General features: G+C 38.4%; 1 protein-coding gene and 1 long non-coding RNA gene across 5 annotated transcripts in view; one reads left to right on the top strand and one right to left on the bottom strand.

Annotated features, from left to right (window-relative positions):
* Window positions 1-5,333: 5,333 nt before the first annotated feature.
* LOC133206723 (uncharacterized) lies at window positions 5,334-6,894 on the bottom strand. The gene is made up of 2 exons (XR_009723857.1): window positions 6,774-6,894; window positions 5,334-5,743 (listed from the first exon to the last, which is right to left on the bottom strand). It is a non-coding gene; the product is annotated as an uncharacterized LOC133206723 (long non-coding RNA).
* Window positions 6,667-24,311, top strand: part of NSMAF (neutral sphingomyelinase activation associated factor) — a 37,782-nt gene continuing 20,137 nt past the window's right edge. For 3 of the 4 annotated variants that reach the window (XR_009723856.1, XM_061342925.1, XM_061342924.1), the window contains exons 1-10: window positions 6,667-6,843; window positions 17,503-17,592; window positions 17,690-17,768; window positions 17,858-17,925; window positions 18,006-18,042; window positions 19,702-19,752; window positions 22,158-22,229; window positions 22,611-22,658; window positions 22,752-22,804; window positions 23,270-23,399. Coding sequence is in view for 2 of the 4 variants with exons in the window: in XM_061342925.1 (XP_061198909.1) it covers window positions 6,791-6,843; window positions 17,503-17,592; window positions 17,690-17,768; window positions 17,858-17,925; window positions 18,006-18,042; window positions 19,702-19,752; window positions 22,158-22,229; window positions 22,611-22,658; window positions 22,752-22,804; window positions 23,270-23,399 (681 nt within the window). In the remaining 2 variants the exon portion in view is untranslated. Of the gene's footprint in view, window positions 6,844-17,502; window positions 17,593-17,689; window positions 17,769-17,857; window positions 17,926-18,005; window positions 18,043-19,701; window positions 19,753-22,157; window positions 22,230-22,610; window positions 22,659-22,751; window positions 22,805-23,269; window positions 23,400-24,311 lie in introns of those variants that run through there. The other variant, XM_061342926.1, reaches the window with a different exon arrangement.

Genomic DNA, 24,311 nt, shown 5'->3' with positions numbered 1-24,311 from the left:
GGCAACCTACCTAAGCAAATGAAACAGTTTAGTCTTGCATCTCAGTTCAACCACAACCTGCCAGGGCAGGTACTTCCTAGCAGAAGTTGAGCAAAAAAAGAGATAGTTGTGATTTTAGAATTTATAGAGTGGGATTTAAACTTCCCTTTAAAATAGAGAAGTACACACACATGATCTTAAAAGTGCAGACATGTGCACTTGCTCTCAAGGAAAGAAAACAGTATTAACCTGAAAACTAATGTTCTGCAACACATTTGCAGTACATACGTAGTAGTTATACAGCAGGGCAGAGTGACTTTTATGCATCTCAGGACATGAAGTAGGTATGGGTGTTGGAGGGGAACCAAGCTTCATAGGGTAGCTGGGACACTGAAGACGTGAGGAGAGATCTTACTTGATGAACACACTCAGCTGTTTTTTCCAGTATAGTTAGCATGTGTTCTAAGCCTGTTTTAATAAAGTAAATACATTATTTTCTGCTAAAAATTTTCTCCAATCTTTAAATCTTACATGCCTTTAACGAGACTAAGTTAATAGCATTGCATTTCTCAGTAGTGTGGCCATACAGAAGTGTATCATATTATTTTTGGATTACCATATACTCTGAACTATTTCACATTTTATTTATGACACCTCCAAAATGAAGTGCAGGGATCTGGCTGAGCAGGGTATACCAAACCAGAGGCTGAGAATCCAGCCCTCAAATTCTATATGACTTAACCTATGAAAAAAGCTATTAATATGTCAGTGAAGGAATAGAGACATAAAGTTGTATTAGCTACCTAATCTTCCAAAGAGTACTAAAATCAAAACAACTTATAGAATCATAGAATCACAAAATAGTTAGGGTTGGAAAAGACCTTAAGGTCATCTAGTTCCAACCCCCCTGCAGGTGACACTTCACACTAGACCATGTCACCCAAGGCTCTCTCCAACCTGGCCTTAAACACTGCCAGGGGTAGAGCATTTACGACTTTCCTGGCAACCTGTTCCAGTGCCTCAGCACCCTCACAGTAAGTAACTTCCTTATATCCAACCTGAACTTCCTGTTTTAGTTTGAACCCATTACCTCCTTGTCCTACCACTACAGTCCCTGATAAAGAGTCCTTCTCCAGCATTCTTATAGGCCCCCTTCAGATTTTGGAACACAGCCTTTTCTATGGGGTTACCACACAGCTTCTCTTCTCTAGGCTGAACAGCCCCAACTTTCTCAGCCTGTCTTCATATGCGAGGTGCTCCAGCCCCCTGACCATCCTTGTGGCCCTCCTCTGGACTTGCTTCTACAGTTCCATGTCCTTATGTTGAGGGCACTAGAACTGCACAAAGTACTCCCACTGAGAGCAGAGTGGTAGGATCACCTCCTTCAACTTGCCAAGTAACCCACTTAATCATGGGTATAGTTCATGGGTGTAGTGATTTCACTAGAAACATTAATTTTACATAAAACTGTCAACTTAAATTGCTCTGTAAAATAATTGCATAAAATTGTCTCTTCCTTGTCTTCATGGTTTTACCTACAGAACAGCTTTAAATACTGACACTGCAAATCTGCCTCTAAGATTGTTTTGCTCCAGGTGAAATGGTAAATTACTCATTTGTTTATTGACAAAAATTGGTTTAATTAAAATTGATTTAAAGTTAAACACAAACTTCTTTGTGTACACATACAAATTGATTTACAACTAGCTCAAAAAAAAACTTCACAGAATTTAGTACATAAGAGCTGATTGCAAACTAGTTTAAACATGTTCACAAGGCAGCTTGCAATGGTATGACTGGGGTAAACTTTTTACAGTTCTTCTTAAATTAGTGGAATTTCTGCACGCACATCCAAGTCATCATCCAGATCATGGCAACAGGTAAGCCATGCCACATCTAATTGAAGGCACAACATTAAAAATGACTTCGTTGTTGCTGATGTTGTTCTATTGTTGTTACTGAGGTAGAAGCAGTGAAGGATCTCTCTTTCTAGCCTTTGCGTGCACACACAATGAAAAGATAGCATTATGCCATGAAGAACTCAGAGCTAGCATCTGCTTTGCAGAATTTAACTTGCCCTAAATTTTTCTAAGAGCAAAACTTTTTATTTGTATCCTTAAAAAATGCTAACTTAAAACTGCAAAATTAAATAGTTAAAATTTCACTGAAAAACAGTGAGAAGTGACTATTTTCCATGACAAAAATGTGATTCCACTCTCTGACTACCTCTAATAACAATAAGCTAAAATATTTTTCACCAGCTTTGCTTTAGTTAATGTGTCATGGGCTGGCCATTGACATACCTTGAAAAGCAAATATATTATTGGATGACTTCTTGAAATACACCCAGGAGTCTTTTATACTCCCAACAATTCTGTGGGAACTTCACCACTGACTTGAAGAGTTGAGATTTAGCCTATTCTGAACAAGTCTAAAAATTCTCAGTACAACAAACGGATTGACATGGAACACTTGAGCATAGTACGTCACAAGGCTTTTTAGGTATCTGAAAGACAAAGCTTTACCAGATAAATACCCTGAAGAATATCTGCCAGAAACCCACTATTGTAAAAATCTTCCCTAATAAATCTTTGGCACAGTAAGTATAATACTACGCCTAAGACATGAAACTTGTATTCACAATGACATTAATGTATATATTTATATACATTCATATGTACTCCCTCATTCCTGAAAGAAAAATCTACGTGCATTTTTAAGCTTCTGCTGATATGTAAGTATTCCCTGAATTGAACCCTTTATTTATTTAAGGTGGCACTACCAGTGTGAAAATACAATGGTTCTAGCTCTTGTCATTCTGATCCTTTCGATTATTTTGCTTTCCAACAGTTTCTTCAGGAAAGGGAAAATGAGCAGGGGTACTTACCTGGAAAATACAGGCAAAGACAAGGACATCATTAGCACAACACTGGCACAAATCTAGAATGGAGGAAACTAGACAGATTGACATTCTTTATAACAGCACTTTGACAGTGGACTAACTCTATGGGAAGGATTGGGTCCTGACTGCTCCATGACAAGCACTGGGGTTTATGTCCCAGTTTTGTGAACGGTTTGGCAGGGGGTCTGAACTCTTGACCAGAGGGTGTTGTTCCATAATATTACTGAAATTATGTCTATGGAGCAAGGACAGGAAAAAGCATTTGAGGACATGGGGAGGTGACCATTTAACAACATTAGAAAGGGATTTGAAAGAAGCCAGTTACAAAGACCTAGAAATAAGGAATCTTAGAGAGGAAGAGAGAATAAAGAACTAGGCATTGAGAAAATAAAATAATAAAAAACATCTTAGGATACCTGAAGTCAAATTACAGGGATCTAGTTGTATCCACAGGGGGAAAAATGTGGGGTTTGTATCACCCCAGAGATACCATGGCACACACCAGTGACAGCAGAATACAAGAATGCTAATGTAAACAGGCAGAGAAAATCAGGGGAGGATGATTCATACTGTATTGAATCCAGGAAGAGACGAGATACTGTTCTTGGTGAAAATTAACAGGAGGAAGTAAAAGTATGCCATGATTGGGGTCTATTTTATGTAACATACCATAGCTGTATTCAAAAGGAGGAAGTAAATTTTTCTGACTTATTCTGAGCATAAAGGTATTTGTATTCAAAAATCTTGCCCATAAGACAATAGTGAATTTCAACTACTTAAGTACCAGTTAGAAAAATGATATGGCAGGACATAAAAGGTCCATCAAATACTTGTAGTATTTAAAGGATGATCTTTTGCTTCACAGGACAGAGGAAGTTATGAGAGGCATTACCAAGTTGAATTGCATGACCAGTAGGGAGGAGCTCATTTTGATTTTAAAGGCAGAAGGTAAACTGGGTGAAAGTGATCATGACACATTTAACCAAAATAGGCTTCTCTACTCTAAGAGGAAGAAAAAGCACGCCTGCACTGCCAAATATGGATTGCATTGTTATGTAGAACTAGTTAAGCTAGCTTTAATGAAGCTAGTCTAGGTACTAAAAGCAGGCTCATCATAACAGCATGCCATTTTGTACGAGTTAATTAACCTCCTTTCTGATTTAGGCCTGAGCTCATTTAAAGCTAACCTAGATTTTCTGCAGAGAACAACAGACTCATTTTTAATTAAACGTACAATACCAAGCTATAGAGATGTGAACAAAAGGAAGCCGGGAAGCGTAAGTAGACTGTGCTAACATCACGTTAAGAGCTCTTCAAGGATTTGCAAAGAAGAAGTCACAATAAGGGGACATAACTGAAAAGTAACATAAAAGAGTATGCAAAAAAGAGTAAAATCATAAAGCCTACAGTACAGAATGAGTGATAGGTAAAAAAGGGTATAAAGGTCAACAAGAAAATGCTCTGGAAATAGATTAGAAGTGCCTAAAGACTTAGTTAAATTTATCTTACCACAGAATTTACAGAAGGAATGAGTTAAAAGCTATCTAAACTGTATACATTCAGGTTAATAGGGCCTAAGAAATTTACTTAATAATATAGCAAAAATTATCTCTGAGTTGCTAAAGGACTTATATGGGTTCAAGGAGACTAGGAAAAGACAGAGTATGTCTAAGGAAAGTAGATCCAAAGGTACAGATTAATTTTTATCTTGATGGATATTCTAGAAGAAATTCCATGATGAAGAAGATAGTGTAAGTTTGCTCAGAACAGATGCTCTCACACTAGTCTAATTCCCTTTTTTACAATCAATTTTAGTGATTCAGCAGAAAAGAGAAACAGTTAAGTATCATAGATCTTGAGTTTAATATAACTTACACAGTCTCATGACAATTCTGTTAAAACAAAAAGCATGGAAATGTAGTTTTCATTAAACCACTAACAATTGCCATGCTGCTTGCAGAAATCAAACCTGGAGAGCATTTGCAGTGAGAACTCATATGGTTCTGTTAGTCATTTCAGTTCTATTCACTATTTCCATTAGTGATCTGTAAGAGGCAACAGAATACTGATGTATGTATATAACAAAAAAAAATCTGGTTTTCACCAACCTAAGAGCTAGAAGACAGAATCAAAATTCAAAACCAATTTCATAACTTGGATAAATGTCTAAACTTGGGATGAAATCAAGGCTAAGGCAAAAATATTATACCTGAGAACTTAAACAGATGACATAAATTGTGGAGAACTAGGTGGCAGTATGTTAGAAAAAGTTCTGAGAATAAGTTTCTGTCATAGGAAGAAAAGCAAGTTATTTCCGGGATGCATTTATAGGTGTTCCTCTCATGTGCAATACATGGGACATAACTACTGCACTCTAGTTGGTGCAGTAATTATGGACTGCTATAAGGGGCCTTGAGATAAAAACAAAAGTCATACTGAAAAGAAGCCAGAGTAAAGCTGTTAGAATAAATCATTTATTATGAGTGCAGTCTATGAGGAAAGTGAACACAATTGTTTAGTTTAGGAAAAGATGATATGCACATCTGCGCATATAAATAATTGTATATATATATATTTACACACACATTTATTAAAACATATGCGAACAGCTTAACAAATAGGGTCAATTTCCACTGACAGTGTTGCAAGGAACAGAGCAAACAAAATTCAGGTTGGATATAGGACACGTACATATTCATAAATGTTGTTAGACATTTGTACAAGCTGCATGCAAGTGTTGCAGCTTTCTTTCAAATCAGTGCTTTTACAAATCAATTAAGACAAATGGCTCTTGAGGATATCACTGTTTTCCAAACTGATCTCTCAACTCCTTAGATTCTGTGAACTACTCCTAAGAGATCCCTGGAAGACAATCAGCAAAACTCTTGTTAGTAAATACAACACTTCTCAAATTCACGTTTATGGATCCACAAATGCAAGTGTTCAGTTACACTTATCAACATACACAACTCAGCCTTAGCACAGAGATTACATTAGGCAATCACTTGAGGCCTACAAACCTGTACTTCTTTTTATTCCTATGTGGAAAATTGCACTTCCTCTGTGAATAATTTTTATTTATAAAATGCAAATAGCAGTATTTTTCTACCTCACAAGAAAATACAACCAGTAAACACATTATAAATCGTTCGAATACAACAGCAGCGATACAAACTGATGGATTTTATTTACCTCAGCCTCCCTCAGAGGTTTTAAAACCCTGGCAGAACTTCACCTCTGCCACACACATTATGGGCTGAGGGAATCTCACCGAAATAGCATTATATTTACAATTTTTATTCAAACGCAATAAAAACGCAGTAAGGGCGTCTTCCGCGATGCACTGAAGAGTGCACTTTCCTCCGTGAGCACACGAGGCCGACTCTCGGAAGGGGCATTACTCTCCGAGCCCCCCGCAGGGCCGCATTTCCACGCTCAGCCTCCGCTGCCATGAGCCGCGGACACGGGTGGCATCTCCATGCCAGCCACAGTAAAAATAAACCGACAGAAGCCTTAAGGAAAGCGATGCATGGAGGGAGTGTGGTTGGGCAGCCGCGTTCCCGTGGGAGGTGGGTCCCCCCGCCAAGACCCGCTGAGGCACCTTGGCAGCCCGGGCCCTTCCCCGGCCTCTCCCGGAGGCCCCGAAGGGCCGCAGAAACACCGCAGCCCGAGCGAGGGCGCAGAGCCCTCGGCGCCGACTGGCTTCCCTTCCCCAGCAGCTTGTGCCACCTTCCCCCGCTTCATATAAACGGGGCGGGCGCCCCCGGCCGGGCCCGCTGGACCGGCTGCCTGCCTGCGGCCGCGGGCCGCCCGATCTCCCCGCCTCCCTGAAGCGAGGCGCGGCCCGGCCTGGCTCGGCCCAGCCTGGCCTGGCCTACTGTGGAAGCTGTACCTCGGCCGCGCGGCTCCATGGCTTTCATCCGCAAGCGGCGGCTGGAGCGGGAGCTCTACTCCAAGCAGAGGTGAGCTGCCCTGACCCCCGCTCGGCCTTGGCCTCGCGGCAGGCGGTGGGGACGCCGCCGTCTCTCTCACCGGTTAGGGAGACCCGGGGGGCGGGGGCCCGGCGGGGCTGCCACCAGAGGGTCTGCTGGCCGCGGCGCAGCGCCGGGACGGAGGGCAGCGGCGGCACGGCGTGTTGCTGACGGTGTTGTTACTGTTCGAACCGGCTGGCTAATGATTCCCGAGAGTTAAGGCTCGGATAGGCCGTAGAATAGACCTGAGGAAATACGAATGCTGGTCGCCTTTCATAAATCGCATGAAAATAGCGTTTGTAGGTTTCTGTTTATTTGTTTATTGTCAGTTGTGTTCGTGGCATGGATTTGGAGCTCTGCTTTACTACGGGTGTAGGTTATTTTATTTTTTTTTTTTCCCCTGGAACATTATAATAGCGTATCGTTAGCCCTTAAATTACAGACTCTGTGCTGGCTCTTTAAGGTGTTAAATTCAATAGTCCATTCCTGCTTTCTGACTCTAATCTGTATTTTACGCTCCTGTGGCTAGCTGAACATACAAGAAAGGCTTCTCATGCGTGCCGTAGAATATCCTGAATCGACTCTCTTATTTTTAGGTAGTGTCCAGCTTTCTTTGATGTGGCTTATCTAGATATGGTTTGTCATGAAGTTTCAAAACCCTTTCCTATGATAGTATTGCCATGTTGGGAAATCTCTGAGGTGAGAGTGATAGGTCAGCCTGGGTCAAGCAGTGGAGGGACACGGGTGTCTTTTCTGGAAGGACCAAGACTCCCCAGCTGGCTCCATTGCAGGTACCAGGAAGCCAGCAGGCACAGGACAAGAGAGACTTGTTCCTGTACAAGCCCTGTGCAAATTCCTGCTGCAGGTTTGCTGGTCACACAGTACTGTTTATTGTTGGTGAGAAAAGCACATGACAAAGAGCTTGGCTCACTTTGTCAATATAATTTCTGATTCATAGCTATTCAGCCCGCGAAGCTACTGTAACTCTTGAAGTATTTTTGGAGTACAGACATTGGCGAGCTGCTGTGGTTTCAGTTGTGTATGAAGGGCTGCATGGAGAATGGACAGACTTCCTGTGCAGAAAGAGAACAGAACAGTTTTTAATTTTGAAATACAAAAAACATACAGAAAGTGAGAATGACTTTACTAGCTGTGTTAAGGATTTAATGTAAACAGTCTCCTTTTTTATTGAGAAGCTGAGAAAAAGCCAAAACTCATCAGACTTGTCACAAAGAACTCAAGTGGGAACTAAGTCTTTTCTAAAAAGCCCTGAAAACAACCCCAACATATCAATGTGTGTCAGCATTACTGATATGCAGTTATTGAAGGTCTCTAATGAGAAATGTTTTTCTTTGCTCGTAGTTGGAAGCATTTTAGGATAATCTTATTTGAGTTTGTAATATGAGCACTTTGTGAAAGTCTTAGTTCTCATTTGCACTGGTAGCCTTTTTCTATCTAAATATCTGCAGTGTTTCTTCCACTTGCCGAACAATATCTATGTGTAAAATAAAAGTAATTTGCTATATATTTTGTACCTTATATGAGGTATTTCACCATCCTTGTCTTCCTATGCTTTTCTGAATTGGGTTATCTTGAAAACAAGTGATTTAAAAAATTTGGGGCTCTGAAGTAGCAAATGAGAAGTACCAAATTTTGTCTCCTGTTTTCCTCACAGTTCTGCTTAAAACAACAGAAAAAACCAAACAAACAAACAAACAAAAAAAAACAACACCCCAGCTCTTTATCACTTAGTTGGATGGGTAGCTTCAGAGAGCTTTTCTTTTTGCTTACTGGGTAACTGTTACAGACACCAACTCCTGCTTCATAGCTTCTCATGATTTATGTAACCTTGGTGTAGGTACTTCCTAGTGAGATGACAAAGACCTTTTGAAACTTTATGGCAACTTCATTTCTGGTGTGGCTGGTTGGTTGGTCTGTTGCTGCTACTACAAAAATACAAGCTGTAAAAGTTCTGGTTAAGAGTACCATGAAACTTAGTAGGCAAAAGGTTAATCATCTTATGCACTTGCTTTGGGGGGAAGCAAGATCAGATTGGTTTTAAGTGATCTGAAAAAATTACTTCCTCTTAACTAATTAGTTGAACTGCATTAATACCTGGTTATATAAACCTGCTTTTCTGACTGTGAGCAGTTTTATAGAAGAAAACAAGAAACTACTGAAATCTCCTGTGTGTGCACACTGAGAACAAGGAACAGGTTTTACTTTACATTTGATTAAATAAATCCATGTTTCTACTGAGCACAGTTTATTCTGGCAGGAATTTTCCCTTCAAATTCATCCATAGCATGTATCTATTTCATCTGTGTTTATCGCTGGGTTTGCCCAGGTGTTCAGAGTGAAGAAAGCTAAAGATATGTCCTTTTGTGTAAGTGGTGTGTGCGCATTTACCCAATTCATTTAATACTTAAAATATTTAGCATTCATTAACAGGAATCCTTTTTTACAAGTAATTGTAATTGCAAAACTTGAAATAGAATGGTGTGGTGTTTGGCTCAGGAGGTTGTTGCTCTCTTTATAACTGAGTTCTCAGTTCTGTTGGTTTGCCCAAACATGGCATTGATACAGAGACTCTATAACAGTTGTGCTGTTTTGTCTTGCATGTTGATTGGCTTCCTGTTTGAGGCGTTTATCTGTTCTGCCAGGAACATCACTCACACGAAGCAACCAACTGGCAGCACATGTAGGCCCTTGGATGGATCTTTTACATGATGGTTGCTTCAGCATTTGGGTATTTTTTTGGAAATCTGTGCCCTTATCTTAATCTCACATAATGAATACACATAATGAAGGCTTTTATTCATATGTCAGCAAACGAGTCCTACAGCTTGTCTATAGATACTTTGCTTTCATTAAGAAGAAGTTTAATTTGAGAATTGGTTTTATACGGCTGTGGGCTGCTGCTGAATTGGGCTAGCATGCTTTTCGTCCTTAGCAATGTCCTTCCATTATCAGGATTGTGCTTCACATATCATGTCAAGTGATTGTTCAAGGTGTGTTGGATCAGTCACTTGACAACTTGTGTCCAAGTACATTTCCAGCAGGCACTTTCCTAAAGTGATGGAAATTGTAAGAATTCAAAGCAGGATCTGTGGGGTACCTTCTCTGGGTGGTATAAACATGATTTTGCCAAAAGACTGGTTAATGCACATTCATTCCTGTGTCTGATTTGAAGAAGTCCAGTGATTCAATTGCTGAGTGACACTGGTATATCAAATGTGGGTTTCTTGGAGGTTTTATTTTGTTGTTTTATGTCCCTTCCACCATGTTGTTGGATCTTAGATGAGATCTTTTCAAACTGGAGTATAGATGGACAGGCACATCAAGCAAAGTAACAGTAAAATTCTCAAGTAGACCAAGCCCGATACAATTAACTCTTCATTTGGAGGATATTTTTATGGCATCTTGGCAGGACTTGTAAACCCCAGGGTGTAGTTTGTAAAGTGTGATTCTCTTTGTTGCATACTCTAAACAATGCTAGGAATGTTTGGGTACCATTTGGATTTCCAAACCTTGTGTGTAGGGGATGACATCATAGGAGGTGATTTTGCAGATGTTTTTCTGCTACTTAGTGTTGTGCCTGGTTTTCCTGAATGTCTTGGGTGTGTTCTTGACTTGTATTCATCAGCTCTTTTCTAAGTGGCAATTATATGGGAGCTTTTTGAAAAAGGCAAAAATAAACAATTTTCATCTCTGTATTTAGAAGACAGCAACCAGAGTTCTTCAGTGCTTTGTTCATTTACCAGCCTTTCCCCCGTCACTCTTATCTTTCTGCTGCTGTATATTATGTTCTTTTATTTTCTTGGCAAGGTACGTGGCTCCTTTCTTTTTTTTTCTTTTTTTTTTGTCTTCCCCTGAAGCTGCTTCTCAAACCAGTACCAATTCACTTCACAAGAAAATAGCTTCCATACCACTTCCATATAAATTTTTCAGATCTCCTTAGTATAATTTTTCTGGGACAGTACATACAGGAATCTGAAATTAGTCTTTAAGCAAAAATATGTTAGCATGCTTTAATTTACCTCTCCCCTTAAGTGTAGGTGCTTGCTTACCTCTTGAGCTCAAACAGCTCTGTCATACACTGTTAAAGGATTAATTAACTGTACTCCACCAGGTTCTGTATACATCTAACACTGGGTGGGAATTGAAGGTGTTTCAACATAAAATCTGTTAAAGCCTTCATTAAAATTATCCGGAGGAGGGTGTGGAGGTCTGTGTGACAACATTATACTGATTATCCACTGCCTTCCCTCCTGTCTCCCCCAGCATACATCCCTAGACAGACAGACACAACAGTGACTGAACAGTCTTCCTTATGTTTCAGGCTTGGGAAGCTCCTTATGTTCTTTAAAGTTGTTTGCTGTGTGAATTGTTATAATAGAAAATGTTCCCTTACCTAGCATGTTGAACTGTATTGGTGGGAGAAAGTAAGGAGTTACTGTGAAGGTGGTGAGGCACTGGAACAGGTTGCCCAAGGAAGCTGTGAATCCTCTGTTCAAGGCCTGGACACTCTGGACGGAGTCTTGAGTGACACGGTGTAGTGTGTGGTGATCCTGCCTGTGGCAGGGGCATTGGAACTAGATAATTTTAAGGTCCTTTCCAACCCTAACTATTCTGTGATTCTGTGTTTTCCCCCCACACCACCCCGAAGCTGCTGCTGCTGCTGTTGATTTTGAATACAGGGTTTGAATTACACCTGAGATATAACAGCCTAAATTCCCTTCCACTCACTGTAAAGGTCAAGGTTTTGCCCTAGTGGCAGGGGTGATTACCGATTCATTTCATCCTGGAAAGTGAAACTGCCTCTTTCTGTGTCTCTGACAGCAGAGCCGGCCACCTTGTTCTTGTGTCTGACCCCCTCCTGTTGTACCGTCGCTGGTACTTCGTGTTCCCTTCCATAGACTGATTGAGGTTACTAAATCTGTGCAGAACTGTTCTGGGTGGAACTCCACTGCTCTGAGAAGAAGCTTGTGTTCTATTTGCTAATGTGGTAGGTTTTCCAGTCAGAAGTGGATGGGCTCCTCAAGTATAAGTATTTTTTTGAGGTATTACAATTGGGTGGGCTAGGTTGGACCAGTGAGGTTACCCTTTCCACCTCACACTTCACACCCCCCCCCCAACAGCCCCTTAAATTCCAGTTTTCAAATTCACATGTATTAAGAAACTACAATCTTCTTAGACATTTTCTGAAAGCTTGTTTGCTGTTAGAGAGACTTTGAGGACAAAGACCAGACTGTTAAGGCATTGTAAGGCATTATATTATAAGGCATTAAGCATCTTTCAGACTCTTGCCCTTTATAGGTACTTTCATGTGGTTTGAGCTTTCTTTGAAAATCTTGTCTAATTTGTCTTGTATGTTCACTGTTAAAATAATATTTTTTTAAAATAGTCTAAAATGTCGAGCTCAATATGCAAGAGAAAATGGTAAATGATCCCCGAAGACATGATGTGGCTTACTAACTTCAGTCTGTTGTGAGCCATTAAGACCACAAAATTTGTGAACATAAATGTGTGAAATATGTCTTTATTAGGAGACCAGCATAAAAATATCCTGTAATACACATTAAGGTGTGAGCTTTATTGCTTATTTTAAAGGATTTTCTGTCAACGGATACTTGAGTTGCTTTCCAAAAGAAGATATAGCATGACCCTTCTCTAAGTAGATTTTTAATAAACTCTGATTAAATTATTTATACTTGGGAATTTTCGAGTATGCTGGGTTACATATTTTGAAAATAGATTAAAATGAATCACTTGCTGATGATAAGAAAAATATCTCAAACTCGATCTCTTATATTTGCCTGAAACAATAGTTTCTGATGTTTGGTATCAGAATTGACAAAATGATATTTCTGTTGTAGGAATACAAAGTTTCAGAACAACAGGCAAATGTAGAAGATTCCTTTGATTTTTCTTAAACCCACAACTACCAGGTTACCCACCTAATTGCTGAGGTTAAGAGAGGGTTGGGGGGCTATGTCCTGGGGTCAGACTTAAAGGCAAGAGAGGGTAGACTGGGACCAGACTTGCTTGTTCTTACTTGAGTTGACATTGGCTTTGTGATCCAGGCTGTTTTTCCAGGGCAGTGTGCAAGCCGTAGGTTTACAGTATGTGCTGTTAATAGCACAGGGAACAATGCAGCTCTTCAGTGGCTGAAAACCAACATACAGTTCTCAACTGTTACAGATTTAATCGGTTTCTCATATAGGGTATCATGCATTCCCCTCCTACTGTTATATGTTGGTTTTCTGGTTTGTTTTGATTTTGCGGGTTTTTCCTTTCTGTCATGTGCATAAGAATTCAATTACTCTTTTAGATCCACATTAAGTGTGTGCATACAGGTTCCTGTTGTAGAACTACAGAGCGGTTGATAGTATATATATTTTATATGTCAGTAATCTTGATATCACAAGCGTCTTTGGAATACCTTATCTAAGCTTTTTGGAACACAGTCAGCCTGAAGTCCAACTGTTTAGTTGTATGCTGAAGATCCCCGCTGCTTTAATTGTATAGTTGTTGTGATTGATTTCCTAGTTTTTCAGGCCTTCACAACACAGTGCCTGCCTGCTCATGCAATATCCTGGAGACTGATCTCTTGCTATCTGTAAACACTTGTTAAACCTCCTGGCAAGCCTGAAGTATCATCCTGTGTAGTGATGGTTCTCAAGAGGGACCCTGTTGATACAATAGCTATCAGTGGCTGTATTTATTTACATGGAAGAAGTCTGTTCTGTGAAGATAAGAAGCACTGTCTGTATTCTAGTAACATCTGATGAAACTCCTTTTTTTAACAACTCTGTGGATCATTAACACAGACAAATGAAATTTAAATACTTAAGCAGTAAGGACTGAGATGAATTGAGAGAGTCCAGAAGGTTATTCCAGAGATCATGCTTCATAATCTTCAAAGTTCATAATTAGCAGTGACTTGAACTTGTCGGTCTTTGCTAGCCAGTAGTTGAGATGCAAGTCTGAAAATTTTTGTTCCACTTCTGGTATCATAACTAGAACTTGAAAACATATTTGTAGAAGTGAAGGTAAGAGGGAGTATTCTCATGAGCTTGAAAAGAGAACAGCAAGAGAAAAAGAGATGTGAAAAGCTCCAGGGAGCTGGAACACACTGGCAGTATCATGAAAAAGAGTTAAAAGTAGACTTGGTATGTGTATAAAAACAGTTGGACTCCAGGAGAAAGTATAGCAGTATTTCGCCTTAACTAATGGTATCTTTGATCATACATACTTTGTCCTGGTGAAGAAGCAGACCTTTCAAATCATGTGGTTTGAGGGGTGTGATACTTTACGGCCAAGAAAGGTGGATTTTTGAAAAGTGGAGTTTTTGTGACAGGATCTTTGGACAGGCTGTAATTTCATCCCAGTTGCAATGAGTGCTTGAGAAGAGTAGAGATAGGTGGTTGTACTTGTGGAGATTTGATGTCAGGCTCTGCCTGCAGAAGTGACTCATCAGCCTGAACATGTGGTTAGAGTAAATGGACTTGCAAGTAAGAGACTGCAGGACCACCTGGAAGGCTCTGTGCAGAACATGGTGGGGTGAAGATAAAATGATGTGGAAAATGTACTTGACCTATATGACATACAGTGTTTGGAGAAAGTGCTTTAACAGCTGCCAGCAATACAAACCTTTCTTAAGATGGCAAAGCAGAGATCAGAAAGTGATCATGAGACTAGGGCACAGGAGGTTGCTGATCTCCAGCAAGGAGCTTTAACTGGATACTGTAGTAGTCATATGGGAGAGACACAGTCTAATAGCAAAAGGGTAAACTGGATGCTGCTACTAAATACTGTATTTAAAAGGGAAGAAACCTGTAATTTCCCACAGTACCTAGTTAGCCTATGTGAAGAGCTTATCTTGAGTTTTTGTGTGTAGCTTGTGTTGTGTTTTTCATGAAAGCATCTGATTCAGCAGGAGTGAGGAGTATGCCGGGCAAAGTGTACCTCAAATCCTTCCCAATAGCTCACAGCTTCTGCTTCTGGGAAGGTGAATTTGGTGGATAATGTGTTGAATACAAAGATACAGTAGTTTACGGGGGTTGGTTATCCTGAAAACTTTGAAAAAGAGCTCTAGCTTTATGTATTTTGGCTTATGTAATCATGTTGTAGTTACTGTGAATGACAGAGGCGATGTTTTTATCTAAACACGTGGCTTATCTTGAATAGATGGATTCTTGCATTTACCAAACACTTAAAAGGGAAGTCTATTAACTACCAGTGCTGCCAACTTGTGGATTTAGAAAGAATATAAAAATGTAGGGAGTTTGTCAAAAGAATGGGTGGAGACAAAGGAAAGAGACCAAGAATGAAAAACTTCAGAAATCAGTTCTGTTGACCAGGCGTTACCTTGGAAGTTACCAGTTTCCTTGGAAGAAAAATTGTGTGCCCATGAAAGTCATTGCTGTGAAGCTGATTGTTCCCTATGTCAATAGTGTCTGTTCCCTGATAAAAGAGAGTAGAAGAATATATATATTAATATTAATATATATTTCATATATATGTTTATATATGTAAATATACCACAGTATATAGTATATTTACACTATACGCTATGTATCTCAAAATATATATATATTTCAAATAAATTTGTATATTACCTTTGTTCCTAACCTTTTTTATTTAAATATTTTGGTTTGTGGCTAATAAACTGATTGTATATACTTATACTAGAAAAAAAAACATTCTGATGGTGTATTTCTCTTATATATCCTAACATAGTTTTCTTAAATAGCTTTCAATCAAAAATGTGGTAGTATGTGCTGGATTGAAGTTTGCAAAATCCCCAAAATTTTAAGTTTATCCCAGATGATTTCAGCTGTGTGATGTGTTGAAAAACGGGATTTTATGGTAACTCTGTGGAACATGCTATGGTTTCATACTCCTCTTCCCCCTTAGCTTGTAGACTGTTTCTACCTCCTGTTTTAGCTTCCTGAAGGTGAGTGAGCAAAATAAATATGAAAAGAACAATTTGCCCCTTCAAAAGCCCCAAGGCCTCAGAAACTTAGAAATTCAGTTTACACCTGTTTATAAGACATGCTTTCATAGGTGGCAGGAATTTCGAAGAACAGACTTTGGTGAGAAATAGAAGGCAACTGAAGTCTTTTGAGAAATGATATGTGAAGGCATAACCCCTGTAACTCTACTGGAAACTGGAGATGACTCAAGAACCTTACAGTAACAGCAACTGGGGTAGAGGCTGAAGAGACTGAGATTCATGGTGAATTTTCTGAAGGAGTTTTGTATGGCATATATTGTTCTAATTCATATGTTTTGTAACATTATAACATCATTTGTTTCTTAATGGCATTGTAAAATACATGTTTTCAAGAAAGAAGTGGTAAAGACAATGCCATTTTGAAAAAGCAGCAGAGCGTTAGTACAGAGTGTCTTGGGCACACAAGCAGTTTTGAGTATATTGACCCACTATTACTTGTATTTACAGTCAACCTTTATTGTTATGTTCTGTTTAATATAACAGTCACAACACAAATCTTGGTTGAACAAGATGTACTTTCCAATAACTCCGTTTTTTTTTTTCTATTATGAAATATGCTTTCTTAACGAGCAGGCTATTAAGTACATTCAGTTCATTTTGTGAACTTTTGACATCTTTACTGCTGTTTGACTACTGCTCTGGGGACATTTGATGTTTATTAGCATTGTCATGGGCATTTCTTGTGGAGCACATCATGAACACAGTACAAAAAGCTCAAAGAGTGGATGTGAATAAATGCTAAGAGCTTCTGCTGATCATGCCACTGCTGCACACAAACAAGCTGGTGTGCTTCCAACTGAAGTGATAGATGTTTCTGGTCCTCCTTCTTTGCCAATACACACTGCACTGCCCACAGTTGAAAACATAGGTGACCCTGTGTTCACCCTGTTAGTATTGTTGGTGTGTTTTAATCACTTGCAGCAGTTTTTTAAGTCAAGTTGTTAGAGAAGTTTCATGTATCTAATCTAGCCTACTTGCATTTACCTCCTACCATGCATTTATCTCCTCCTTACTATGATCCTGCAATTAAATTTAGAAGATTTCAGAGGTTTTATTGTTGTTGTTTGTTGTTGTTGAAGTTTCTTGTCTATTGGATTAGTCCATAAACTTAATCTTCCTGTGGGGTTGAAGAGCCACTGGTATAGAGGAACTGCAAAAATGTGGTTACAGAGAAAGGTATTGTTTCCTCAGAGGTTATCCATTGGGTGGCTCAGCCAATGTAATTTGGCTTTGCTTCAGAAAGGTCTAATCTCCTCCATTCCAAGCAGTTAGTTCCTGCCTCTCCTTTTGTCTTATTGCATATTTTGACAGGCATATGCCGATCAGGGCTAAACTAATGTTTAATGGGTGGAAAGCCTGGCCATGTTAGGGCAGTTCTCACCTAAGGCATATGAACAGAATCAAATACCTAACTTTATATATGTTGGAAGAGCATCAGTCAAAACTTCCTCATGCATATACAAATTTTCCATATGGGTTTGTTCTTTTAAAAAGTTAACTCATTTTGGGGGAATGTGGCACAGCACAGAAATTGGTGACGATTTCCCAAACACTTTATAGAATTTTGTAAGAACTATAACTGTTACAGTGTTTTCTTTTTGAATAAATATTTTTTTATTTATTTGTAGGTTTTCACTCCTTCTTCTTAACCTGGAAGAATATTACTTTGAACAGCACACAGCTAATCATATTAAAAATAAAGGTTGCAGAGATGAAAGGTACAAAACTCTTAATACATTCATTTACTAGAGTTGTTTTAGTCTCGTGGATCTCTAACACATACACGACTACTTTCTTTTTTATTATTCCTTTTAGAAAATTCAGAGGGTCTCTAAAAATCTGTTCAAAGTCAATAATTTTTGAACCTGATGACAATATCCAACCTATTATAAAGGTAAGCAATGTGACCTTACAATTTCTTGGTAATTAAAGATTCTCTTTATAAAGCTTTTAAGAGGTATGTATTTTTATAACTTCCTGCAGATACCACTGAGAGACTGCATTAGTATAAAAGCCCCAGAAGATAATGCAGCAAAGAACCCTTTCACACAGTACGTGAATTTGAGTTACATATTTAACTCCTTTTAAAGCTGAAATGGCCATCACTTCAATTATCTTATTTACATTTTAGGGATACATCTGGAGGGATTTCTGTTGTATGTAATCAGGTAAGAACTGCATATAACAGATTCTTGATATATAAATGAGCAAGGTTATGTTCTTTAATGTTGTCTTTCTCAAAGCTGGTGTCTTTCTCAAAGCTGGAGTTGTAGGGTGGGGGGTTAACTGGAAACAAAAGTAATTAGTGTCAAAAACTTAGCATTAATGTGAAGCTGTTGATGCTGGGAATATTAAACTGTTAATGACTTCATTAAGTCATTAATTTGATAAAGTGAACTTTTCACACTGTGCATTTTATAGTGGTGCTTAGGGCAATTTTAGAAATGAATGAAAAAGAATAGGCTGAAATAAAACTGGTTATTAATCATCTTTGATCTTGCTGTATTGCTTTCTTTTCCTTCATGGAGAGTGTAGTGGTAATGGCAAGGCCATCTTGATCCTTGCATTTCAGCTTTGTGGAAACATTGGACTGTGCTGTATGTCCACAAAATAATTTTTGGTAGCTGTCCTGAAATACTGTGTTGAAACTTCAATCATAAGTTGAGATTAATTTGGATATGTTCATACTTAACCAAGGGAATATACTTCAAACTTTGATAAATTGCAGCTGATAGGTGTTCCAAAGCTATACAAGTTCCCAAAAAATGTTCATGTTTTCATTTCAGGAAAGAACAGAGATGAGGTGGGAAATATCCTTTTAAATATTCTAGCATCTTTGTAAAATCTGTCTTTAGCAGTATCTAAAATTGATGGCTTTGCTTAGTTAAGCACTGCTGCAGTCAAAAATGAACTCAAGCATTTAATATTATCTATGCTGGAGAAGTTTGTGGACCATGTTAAAGTATTCAGTATATTTAATTTCATCTTGAAACTGCTTCTGTGAAGAGTATTGTGTAGTCAAGGTTTCTTATGTTGCCATTTTTTTGTGTATTGAGTGTATTTAGAGAAGGTATTTCCCATACGAAGACACCCTAAGAAACTTAGGGCTGTTCAGCCTGGAGAAGAGAAGGCTGTGTGGAGACTTTATAGCAGCCTTCCAGTATCTGAAGGGGGCCTACAAGGATACCGAAGAGGGACTCTTCGGCAGGGACTGTAGTGACAGGACAAGGGGTAATGTGCTTAAAGTAGAACAGGGGAAGTTCAGGTTATATACAAATAAGAAGTTCTTCGCTGTGAGGGTGGTAAGGCACTGGAACAGGTTGGCCAGAGAAGTGGTAAATGCTCCATCCCTGGCAGCTTTCAAGGCTAGGCTGGACAGAGCCTTGGGTGACATTATCTAGTGTGAGGTGTCCCTGCTCATAGCAGGGGGGTTGGAACTAGATGATCTTAATGTGCTTTCCAACCCTAAGCATTCTGTGATTCTATGTAAGTAAGCCTCAACTAAATTGGACACTTGCCCCCTTTGCAGTTAACAGCCATAAACTAGATGATCTTAACTAGATGATCGTAAAACTAGATGATCTTAACTAGATGATCGTAAAACTAGATGATCATAGCTAGATGATCTTAAGGTCCTTTCCAACCCTAATTATTCTATGATTCTATAATTGTCATTGTTTTTCTGCAGTTTCTCTGGGGTAGCTAAAGCAAGATATTGAAACCCAGTGTTTGCTTGCTTAAGCAGCATTCCTAGCTTTGCATTTGTCAGTACTTCTGATTTTATTATTTTTTAAGGACTGAAACTGTGACATTTCTTACTCTTCCAGGTTTTTCTCATTAAAGAAAGAAACATCATTGCACCCTATAAAACAGTAAGAGTGAGTATATATATTTTTGTCCTATTCTTAGCAAACTAATGTTTTGCAAGAATTTATGTTCTCATTTCTGAAAGAGTAAGATAATTATCATTTGAGGAATATAACAACAAAGCTTTTAACAAAGGTAATTGCACATATTGATAAAACAAGTGTCTGAATTCTTCTTTAATGGGTTTGTGATATTTCTTGGAGTGCAGACTTTACACTTGCTATTCACCTTGTGCAGCTCTGGGCTCAACAGTCAGAGCTGGCTGCTAGTATTCAGTGGATGCTGCTTCCTGGATAAATGACGGCTTCTCAGTTTTGCTTACACCTGAGATGAGAGATTGCTAATTGATTTCCCAGCTGGGTGCTTCACAGTTGAAAGAAATGGCAGATGAAGCTGCTCACAGCAGAAATCAGAGTTTGCTTCTGGTTGCATTCTGCTGATGGGGTGGCTCTGCTCTGATTCTGAGCATGGATGCTGTAAGGCATAGAAGTAAGGGTTTTTCAGCTGGAGTGTGTGATGTCTTAGCACACAAACACAAAATGAAAACGCAGGGTCATTAAACACCATATTTGCCCAAGAATTGAAATACACAGAATTGTGTTTCTCTCTTGTTCAAGTAAAAAATATCAAGGGTGATGGAATCCATAAATTTGCATTACTGTAGTGAACAACAAAGAGGCAATGAACGATCTCTGTTCTTTCAGCAACTGCTTTAGATAGGTTTTGTGACTAGATCTGTCTCTAAACTAGGATTTTAAAATGGTTTTGTTTCTTTGCTTGCTTTATGCCATTAATTCTTCATGTTTTGAACATGTTTTCTCTTCTAGTCCTTCTATTTTCTGTTTTGCCTCCATGTGCAAGATTTATTAAGTATACAAATATCATGGTGCCAACACAGTGAAAAAGAAAAAAGTCAAAAGGGCTGTTCTGAAGACTTTTCACATTATTTTCCTCTAAGTCAGATTCAGGCATACCTAAAACATTCCTGACAGTAAGCCATTACAATTTACTTCACAAAAGTTCACAAAAGTTTGCCTTCAATAATTTTAGATTTTATTTTTTTTTCTGTTACTGATAAATAATTTCTGTTTGAATTGTTGCCAGTTCTGGATATGTCACTGAGTGCTGGGATTTGGTAGTACATTTTATCTTCCATGTTGTGCATTGGTTGTTTCAGATCAATTGCAAAATACTGAGCTATTGTCTTTGCATATGACTGGAGAGCTACAGAGAACCACTCACAAAAGCTTTTACATTTTTGGCTGTAAGCAATCCTTGTAGACCATCCACTGTGTTTTCTGAGAGTCATGCTTTCCATGATGACAGAAAATGGTGCTCTGGGTGAAATGTTAAAAGCATTTTATCTAGGTTGCTACTGAATTTCATGACTCCCTTTACTCCATCTCTATTTGCTTCCTGAAGCATGCTTTCCTCTGGGGCTTCTGTCAGTTCAGCTAGATCATACATTATACTGAAGATCATCTAGATTTTCATGTCTTTTTTCTTCAATTTTAAATTAATCCCATCATATCCACTGATCAATGTCTTGATGTAGTCATACTTACAATTTTGTTTTTGTTTTTTTTTTTTTTTTTTGGTTTAGCCTGAGAAATTACAAAACCCTCCAGAAATGAGTTGATACAGTCTTATACTACATTCAGGGGTCACCAAGGGATCTCACCACCTTTGCTAAATATGAGTTATGTGTAAAACATCAATTGATCCATTGATCAATGCACATACTTTTAATATATTACAGTCAAAACCAGAAATATGTGTCATGAAACAACATTTAAGAAAGCTGGAAAAACTTTGCAGGGGAAAAATGAGTATGCCACATATACTGTGATGTGTTAGTGCATTCCTTATTAGTGACTAGTCACAACAGGTTGTAATTGGATTTGGGATCTTTTCAGCTCAAAAGTATTTATGTAGAGGAGAACGATAACTTTTATAGCCTAGTCTTTAAAGATTTGATAGTCTAGTATCTTTTGGCTAAAAGATATACAGAAGCTGGCTTAATGTAGCATGTTATTTACTAGTTCTATATTTAAATGTGTTTACTTAATATTAAAATAGAGCAGATACTAGTTCTGCATTTACCGATGTTTACACTACATTTATCTGTTCACTTCAAAGCTGTTATGTTGCATTGTATTAAACAACAGACTAAATACTGCACAAAGAGCTTATCACAGGGAAGCTATAGATGTAAAGAAAAAAAAAATCAGGTTTAACATCTGCCTTTGGAATGTTTCGGGTATACTGCAACCTTTGATAGCATACTTTGACCAGGTTTTAGAGTATTTTGATTTTAGTTTTAATGTTTTTTGTTGTTGTTGTTGTTGTTGTTTGTTTTTTTTTTAACTGATATTTATTTTAAACTCATTTGTGGTAAATGTACTTTTGGTTTTAGGGTAGAACAGAACACCTATTCCAACTGGATGTTGCTGGAAAGCTAGGAGATGTTGTGCAAACTCTGCATCAAGTATGTGGTTATTTGATATCACTAAACACTTTATTGCAGCTTTTTTTTTGTCTTTTAATATTTAATGGAGAGTTTGCTTTATTCTCAAGGTGAAAGCTTGGTGAATCTGTTTTTAAAATGTAGTAGTTGAACACAGCATCTAGTTTTGACAGCTGTTGTAAGCTACTTGTATTAGCTTTTACTATGCAGGATGATAGTATACAGGCAAAGTAATAGCATGTCAGTAGCAATGAACAAGCATGTCCTACTTTAAAAACAAGTAATAATAGCTCTTTTAGTAATCTGACCCCAAGAATGCTCAAAGCCCCCCTAGTTTCTATTGGCTTCTGAGCTGTGTAGGACATCTCTGTGCTATTTCACCTACAGCTCATTTTTCTTCAGCTTTACAGGGCTTCTTGTCTAGATAAGATGGGAGATCAAGCTGCCATGGTAAGTATGTGATTATTCCAGATATCACTGTTTAATAATGAAATTCTGAGTGCATTTGAATCTTAGACATTTATTTTTTTCCCTCCACATTAGATAACTGCTATATTGCAATCGCGCTTGGCTAGAACTTCATTTGATAAAAACAGGTATCTTTCTAATTACTTTGTACTGCAAAATTATTCCTATTGTTGGTTGATTACTCTGCTGCATCAGTACTTAATGTCTTCTTCTTTGGGTTCCGCATAAGTTCTCTAATTCAGAGTTGTGTTCTCTTGTATTCTGAACTATCTGGAACAGAGAATGGGAAATTCTGTGTTGCAAAGATGAATGTATTACTTTGTCTCCAAACCATTCTGTTTATGAATTTGTTGCAAATCAGGCATCAGTAAACGCCAAATAAAGCTCTGTATAAAACAGTCAACTGGTTTGCTGCTCTGAGGCTGGTGGAGAATATGGCAACTTCCTGGAGTACCTCTTAAAGTAGAGGTCTCGGCAAAGAACTTTCTTTGTACCTAAAATAGGGTTAGTGAAGTCCCCTTTCTGAAGAACTTAAGGGTAGCTATACCTAAGTAAGAACTGGAGGTAAACTCACTCCTTTTCTTCACTTGTAGATTTCAAAGCATTTCTGAAACGCTGCATATGGAATGTAAAGCAGAAATGGTGACACCACTGGTGACTAATCCAGGGCATGTGTGTGTTACTGATGCTAACTTGTACTTCCAGCCTCTTAATGGATACCCTGTAAGTGCCTCATAGATGGTCTTGCATATGATATGAGCACACTGCTCCTCTAGTGGACAATTTTCATTTTCTGTATTGTTCCTTTTAAATGCACATGGAGCACATCTCCAAGACTGTTTTCATTTATAATCAAGCTCCTTGATCTCTGCTGCTGTGTTGCATTCAAGCATATCTCTGATTCTGAGGCTTTACTCTGTGCTAATTTGCTTAAAGTTGACCTCCTCCTGACAAAGCACAAAATGCCCTTTGCTCATTCCCTATTGATATTTTTAAGGATTAGTTTTTGTAACACTTCATTTGAGATAAATTTCTTAATTTTGCTCTGTGATGCAATTCCTACCTAGTAAGAGCTTTATATACATTTATTTCATATTGGAAGATCTTAGCTAGGTTTTATATTAAACTAATATTTTTTTTCTCTAGAGGAAAACTGAATGCATGTTGCAGACATTACTGCTTTGGAGCCTTCTCACAGAAAAAGCAGCGTTAGTCTTAGCAGGCCACTGATACTTGTGCCCACACAAGGAAAATTGTATTTCACAGCTGATGACAAAATGCCATTCAATTTCTGTCCACCAGGTGACACCATTGGCAAACAGTTTGATCAGCAGCTCAGTTGCATCCTTATTCTTAACACAGTTCATTGTGTTCTGCTCCTTTCTCTTGCATGATTATTATAACTGGTGACAGACTCGGCTGATAATACATTGCTCGTTCTTTGTTCTTAAACTGCTTTGCTACTCATACAAGAATTAACAGCAAAGACAAGCTTTCTCTTTTTAATATAACTGCTTAGAACTGCTGTTCCACTGCTAAAATTACATGGATGGATATTGTTTTCATATTTCTAGTATCTCTACTCAAGATAAATTTCATATTGACTGGAGAGGTTAACGTAGAAGAACACAAACC

This window comes from Neopsephotus bourkii, unplaced genomic scaffold, assembly GCF_033783945.1.
Source record: "Neopsephotus bourkii isolate Nb327-2 ecotype Australia unplaced genomic scaffold, CSIRO-AGI_Nbou_v1 NB_1820, whole genome shotgun sequence".
NCBI lineage: Eukaryota > Metazoa > Chordata > Aves > Psittaciformes > Psittacidae > Neopsephotus > Neopsephotus bourkii.
This window is presented reverse-complemented; position numbering and strand designations above follow the sequence as displayed.